The 7,208-nt window shown below is 48.2% G+C and overlaps 1 protein-coding gene across 1 annotated transcript; it reads right to left on the bottom strand.

Annotated features, from left to right (window-relative positions):
- Positions 1–946: 946 nt before the first annotated feature.
- LOC308334330 (fidgetin-like protein 2) lies at positions 947–5,973 on the bottom strand (the record flags this gene model as incomplete). Its single annotated transcript, XM_080791034.1, has 4 exons — positions 947–1,463; positions 2,689–2,890; positions 3,392–3,943; positions 5,940–5,973. 4 exons carry the CDS (start codon positions 5,971–5,973, stop codon positions 947–949), a joined length of 1,305 nt encoding a protein of 434 aa, XP_080647160.1.
- Between the last annotated feature and the right edge of the window lie 1,235 nt (positions 5,974–7,208).

Here is a 7,208-nt window from a genome sequence, read left to right as displayed (position 1 = left end):
CGGCCCCGTGAGTTACACACTCGTTACGGGGCCATTTGGAACGCACTCAAGGACTTTGAGACCCACTAGTGTTTCCATTGAGCCAACACGCACAATATATCAGCACCCTGACTCTGTTGGACCAGAATGGAACCGAGCCTTCATTTAGTAATCATTAACACTGACTCTGTTTGACCAGAATGGAACAGAGCCTTCATTTCGTATCATTAACACTGACTCTGTTTGACCAGAATGGAACAGAGCCTTCATTTAGTATCATTAACACTGACTCTGTTGGACCAGAACGGAACAGAGCCTTCATTATTTTAGTATCATTAACACTGACTCTGTTTGACCAGAATGGAACAGAGCCTTCATTTAGTATCATTAACACTGACTCTGTTGGACCAGAGTGGAACAGAGCCTTCATTTAGTATCATTAACACTGACTCTGGATGGAACAGAGCCTCAATTACTATCGGTAAACAATCGGAAGAGGCCCGGAAGTAGAAAGAGTTATTTTCCAAAATGGCGTTATGTGCGTATAGCTTATTTATGCTCTGTCGCACGCGGCCTCGCGGCGCAGAAAAACATTCCATGAAGCTCACGGCGCGTTGCATCCGCGGCACGTTTTGTGAGCTTTAGTAGTTTGGGCTCTGTTCGGCTCAGAACACCGTCATCCCATGAAGCACGAATTTACCTTCATACTGCTTTTAGCCCATCTTAGCGCTGTCTGTCTATCTGTCGAGGATATGCCTTAAAAAGAACTGCAACCCTTTACCGCAGCCTTGCAGAGGGCAAAGTGCCCCCGTTGACTTCTTTGGGAGAGTAATGAAAACGTTAAGAATTTTGAAAAACAGGAGTCTCCAGTCTTGTGCCCTCCATTCCTCCTGTTGTGCGTTTTGCCCTGCAGGTCGTTGCCGTATACGAAAAGACACCGAGGCTTCTCCGGGTTCTCTCTCTCTCTCTAGCGCCCCCCTGTGGGGTCCTCGGAGCGTGCGTGCGCCGCGGGCATCTTCACAGTCATCCTCTGCTGAGGCGGGAAGCTGTGGCGCTCCGCCCCCGCCCCCGCCCCCGCCGCCCCGCCGCCCTCCCCAGACAGGCGGCCGCTGCCGCCGCCCCCAGCTGGGGGCGGCGGGCTGTAATCCCCCGCGGCGGGCGGGCTGTAATCCCCCGCGCCGCCATACGGGGACGGCGACATCAGGGGCTTAATTCCTGCGGACTTGTAGGCGTCGTGGTGGGGGTCCGGCGGGGGTGGCGCGGACGGGCTGCCCATGCCGTAGTGCCCGTTGTTGTTGTTGTTGCCGCCACCGTGGCTCTTGTTGGCGCCGTGGCCGTTGCCGTACTTCCTGTAACGCGAGGAGGAGTCCTCGTCCTCGGCGGCGCCACCACCACCGTCCTCCTCGCCGCCCTCCGACATCTCGAAGGCCTTGCGCTTCAGCGCCACCACGCCCCCTTCTGGACTGCCCCCGCCGCCGCCCAGGCTGTGAGGAGGAGAAGGGTTAGAGTTGATTTATAATATCACATTGGATGCCATAGATGAGTATACTGACCTTATCAAATATAACCTCCTGGTTGCCTTTAACGTGTATACTCATACAAGGTGTTTTATATTGATTCAGTTCAGAGATTGCGCTATACTACTGTCTATCATTGTCTGTCATTGGTCCGTCAGTATATTGGTTGCCCCCTCATTGACTCCAATGTTTTTTTAATATCTGAATCTAATCCCAGATTCAGATTCTAATCAAAACAAGCTTCATTGACGGCCGATTTGCTGGCCGATTAAGATTGTTTATCCGTGAGCTAACTTTCGGTTAAAGGACAACTTTAGTTTTTTTTCCCACCAAGGTTCATGTTTTAGATTGTTATTAGAGAAAGTAAAAGATGAGTGTTCATTTGCTGCTTTCTTTCGTTTTAGGGATTTTAGCTCTTTTTGACAGGGGGGCGGGGGCATTCGAGCATGGGGCTAAAATTTTGTACAACATTTTATGGTGATTTATTATTTTATTATTTACTATAGTCCTAATAAACCCCAGGAAATTACATCTGGCCACAGAAGATCACAGGATCTACTGAATGTAAAGGAGGCCTACTGGGGGAAGACTTATACTGTGTGTGTGTATAGGCTCAATATGTCAGTTTGTCACATTCAATAGATCTTGTGATCTTTTGTGGCCAGATGTAATTTCTTGGGGTCTAGTAGGACTATAGTAAATGTAAAAAAAATGAAATCGCCATAACATTTTGTGAAAAAATACATATTTAGCCAAATGCCCCCTGCCCCCCTGTCAAAAATAGCTAAAATCCCTAAAATTAAAGAAATGTAATACTCACCGTTTCTCTAATACTAACAACCTAAAACATGAACCTTGGTTGAAAAAAAACTAAAGTTGTCCTTTAAGCCCTGGGGTATTTTTTTCCCCTTGAACAAGGCTGATAAGGCTCTATAATACCCTCGGCACATGAATGAAAAACAAAACAACCCTAATGAAAGATCTTGACTTAACCCTTGACCCCGGAACGCATCTGTATGTGTCTGCATCTGGGAACCAAATATTTTCAGATGGAAGTCGGCAGGCCGAATTCATATGATTCTGGGGGTCCTTTGACATGAAATAGTATGATCACCACCACTAACATAGAAACATAGGTTTTTTCAGAATTTCTTTTAGACATTTTGTATATTATCTAAATGGGTTAACATACCTTGTGTGTGAGGCGGGGGAGTACCCCCCGTAGCCCCCAACCACGGTGGGCCGGGGGACGCCCAGGGGTAGGGGAGGGGGGTAGGAGGCACCGGGGTGGCTGTAGGTGTGGGGGGAGGGGTAACACCCCACCGGGGGGTAGTTATAGACGGCTGTGCTGGGGCTGTAGCTGGACTGCAGCGCATGGGGCTGGGGGCAGTACCCTGCAGAGCAGACACCCAAATCACATGTTAGTGTTAAGTATAGACCGGTGTCCCGTCGGCCACCAGCCTACTTGGGAACGATGCAAGTTGGGAACCTATAGTATGCAATTCCCGTTGTCATAATAGCACCCGTTTCAAACGTGTCCTATAGTCTGTGTCCCACATGGATATCTCTGTATCGTCTGTCTGCCTGTGTCTGAAGAGTAGAAACTGACTGTGGAAAGTGGACTGGTTAAGTAATCAAACTTAACGATTTACAGTGCATCATAAGTGCTCTCAACAAATGTTAAAGTCCATAGACTTGGCAGGCCCCTAAAGTGCTCTAAGCAAACATTTGGTATATCCTCAAAGTCCATAGACTTGGCGTAAAATAAGCATTACAAAAAAGAAAGAAAAAGATTCACAACACGCGTGCAGGCTTGCGCACAACCTGAGTTAGACGCAAATGTCAATTTGACGGAAAAAATGACTATAGCAGGTGTGTATATGAAGGAGTTTTACCTGCGGGCAGGTAGGAGGTGCCGTTGTACGACGCGGGCGGGTAGTCCTGAGGCGAGGAGGCGGAGCCGTAGCCCGTGTCCGACGCGGCCACCACCGCCACCTTGCCGCCCGCCAAGGCCTCCAGTCCGGGGTAGCACTCCAGGGCCGACGGCGGCGCCCCCCAGGGCTCGGCCTCCGTCTTTAGGTAAGGCCCCCCCGGGGGTCCCTCGGCGGCGTAGCAGCCGGCGGCGAGGGGCCGCGAGGAGGAGGAGGAGTCGTAGCAGGGCAGCTCCAGCCCCGAGTACTTCTCGGCGTAGCGCTTGAGCAGGGAAGAGGCGCTGAGCGCCGATATGTCGTCGCTGGCCCACGTCGGGTAGCCGCTGGCGGCGGCGGGGGGGCCGCCGTAGCCGCTGGCGGCGGGGTGCCGGCGGGCGCCGTACGGGTCGGCGGCGTTGTGGTGGTGCTTGTGGTGGCCACCGGGGGGCGACGTGGTGGACGACACGTCCAGGTGCTGCTCGGCCCACGGGGACAGGGGCGCGCCGTGGTCACCTGACCAGTGCATCTTCAACAGATCTGAGGAGAAGACAATTTATTAATACGAATGCTCAAAGCTGGGCAGTGGCTGCAGACTGTTGTATAGAGAAACTCAGTAATTAGGAGGTTGTCTGAAAACATGATATGATATGACATGATCTGATATTTTCCCAGTTTTAGTGGGTTCATAAGCTGAAAATAGCCAAGATAACGCTGCAGCCCCAGGCTGGTCTCCACAGCCCCCCCCCCCGATCAATGTTTGTTATCTCTCCTAATGGTATACCAACATCAATACACTACAGCATGGAATCTTATCCAACGACAACAACATATTTGTTTTGGGTCTGAGAGGAATGTCATTGAATGTTGCGCGCAGTGCTTAACATCAGCAAGAGTACACATGTTACCAACAGGAATCTGTATGATGGAATGCCAGGCCCAAGGGTGAGCCATAAAATATAGCAGCCAGGAGAATGAGACTATAGCAGGACACTGCCAAAGACACCAAGAGCTGCCAGCCAGCAAAGTAGTGCTGTGGGAACCAACACATGCGGGCACATGGTCACGTGGACCTCCCACATTAAGGGGATGTACTCATGATTGACATGGGAGCGCAAAGCACCAATGAGCTGACCATGATGTATGGAGAACCGGGATGACTGGAAGCGACAATAGTCTGAGGATAACCTAAGCTGAATTCCAATACCACTCACACTCGGTCACTCCAGCATGGCAGTGTTACAGGGAAATTGGTGACCTGCTGAAATAGGCCTATGTGACAATCGTGTAGACGTCACATAACATAACGTCAGTGTCCGAACGTAAATCATTGTGGTTTGTTTATTAGCAGAGTTCAAACTAGCGGCATTTAGGCCACGTATTTATTTTTAACGCCATATAAGTTATGTGACATCCACAAGACGGTCGCATATTCCGGCAGGTCACCAATTTCACCATAACACTGCATGCTAGAGTGATCAAGTGTGAGTGAGCAAGTGGCCGAGATTTTTGGTATTGGAATTTGGCCCTAGAGAGAGACTACTAGGCTATAGTAACTATCATGGCTTACACAGTTTGACACTGGCATCACTTACAAAACGTGCATGTGCATGTGTTGTATGCTGTGTGTATACTAGTGTGATTCAAGCTAACGCAAAGATGCGTATCATTTGGAGCAGCTGCATGCATCATTGCATCTTTGTATCTTCAAGTCACTGGCTTCCATTGACAATGAATGGTAGACTGCATCTTTGTGTCGCATGCCTGTGTGAACGCACCATTACTGTCATTTTGGGACCCGTAATCAACAAAAATGTTGTGGCCTTTGAAAACTATTGTTATTTTTGTTTGTCCAGCTCATGAATGTAGGCTGTGATAGTGTGATTTAGTGAGTAACAAGGAAGGAAAACGCTCTTATCATCATACATGGTCATCACATTCCGACCAATCACTTTTGGTGTCCTCACTTTTCTGTCCTCGCTTTTTGAGGGGTGCTAGCCCCTCCTATAATCATCTATAGTGTAGATTCTTGTCCTAACACAAACATTAAATACCTAACATTAATTAATAACATTAAATGACAGTGAATGGAGAATTTACGTCATAATTATGTTGACGAGCAAATCAACAATGAATGGATGATGTACTGTACGATGATGAGGCCACCCCCTCACTTTTTATCCTCACATTCCATGCTCAGCCAATCAAATCATCGCTATGGGGCACACACACAAAGCTGGGCATAGGAGGGGCTAGCACCCCTCAAAAGATAGAAAATACAAAATCGTCACTATTGACAGGTGGGTCTATGATGGACACACCCGACACAATTGTGGTGGTCCCCAGGTTGCTCTTATAGTCAGGATGGTGGTTCCCGGGTGAAGATCAGTCGGCTTAAAGCAAACATTAAAAGTCCACATGACGTCATTCCTGAAAGGCTCAATAATCCCTTTACAGCATCTTCAAGTGGTTAAAACGAGGCATTAGGTCCAAGAAGACCATTTACTTTACTGAAGACAGCTGGGGCTATACTGACGTCCTGAATCATCCAATGGCTCGTGCTTCAGCATTAGACATCTGTGTTTTGAAATCCGGATAATGGGGAGGGGGAGGAAAGGGCCCTAACCCTAATCTATCTCCTCACCATGGTCTTTTGGGGACTTTAGACGCAGGAGGAGACAGAGATCTCAAAGCCTGCTGGGTTTACCAAGAGACAGATGAACGTTAAGCCAGTCTGCTAACTATCACTGTATGCGCATGACATCATCGTACCTGGAAGTTATGCGGGAACGCCCACTGAGTGGCAAAAAACTACTTTCTGGCCTTGACAGCCCATTCAGCCAAACAGAAAAGTCCTGTCTGATTTGCATTAAACAATGTTAAACTCACCAACATTGCAGCTGTACGAAAAGCTTGAATTATCCTCTTTCTACCTGCAAAGTTTTTGTGTCATGAAAATCCACCATAGAAACGTCAGAGTTTGGAAGTGCTTGTTTTCAATAACACAACATTTTGCTGCCTCCTGCATTATGGTGACATTTAGAAACAGGTGGTGCGCAGGGCAGTTGAGTGATTTCCTACGAGCGCTTCTAAACTCCAACACTCCATGCTGCTCAATGTTTTGCCACTCAGTCTAGATGAGGGGGGCGTCACGTGTCCTGATAGAAAATCATGCATGTGCATACTCTCTATTAGATTGTTTCCTGTTTCTCCTTGAGCTTCTTAGGTAGTGTGTTCTACGTAGCTACTGTAGCTTCTTAGGTAGTGTGTACTGTAGCTTCCTAGGTAGTGTGTACTCTGTAGCTTCCTAGGTAGTGTGTACTGTAGCTTCCTAGGTAGTGTGTACTGTAGCTTCCTAGGTAGTGTGTCCTATATAGCTTCCTAGGTAGTGTGTACTGTAGCTTCCTAGGTAGTGTGTCCTATATAGCTTCCTAGGTAGTGTGTACTGTAGCTTCCTAGGTAGTGTGTCCTATATAGCTTCCTAGGTAGTGTGTACTGTAGCTTCCTAGGTAGTGTGTACTGTAGCTTCCTAGGTAGTGTGTACTGTAGCTTCCTAGGTAGTGTGTACTGTAGCTTCCTAGGTAGTGTGTACTGTAGCTTCCTAGTGTGTATACTCTGTAGCTTCCTAGGTAGTGTGTACTCTGTAGCTTCCTAGGTAGTGTGTACTGTAGCTTCCTAGGTAGTGTGTACTCTGTAGTTTCCTAGGTAGTGTGTACTGTAGCTTCCTAGGTAGTGTGTACTGTAGCTTCCTAGGTAGTGTGTACTGTAGCTTCCTAGGTAGTGTGTACTCTGTAGCTTCCTAGGT

The sequence above is a fragment of the Protomyctophum bolini genome (genome assembly GCF_963924005.1).
Source record: "Protomyctophum bolini genome assembly, chromosome: 2".
In the NCBI taxonomy this organism is placed as follows: domain Eukaryota; kingdom Metazoa; phylum Chordata; class Actinopteri; order Myctophiformes; family Myctophidae; genus Protomyctophum; species Protomyctophum bolini.
This window is presented reverse-complemented; position numbering and strand designations above follow the sequence as displayed.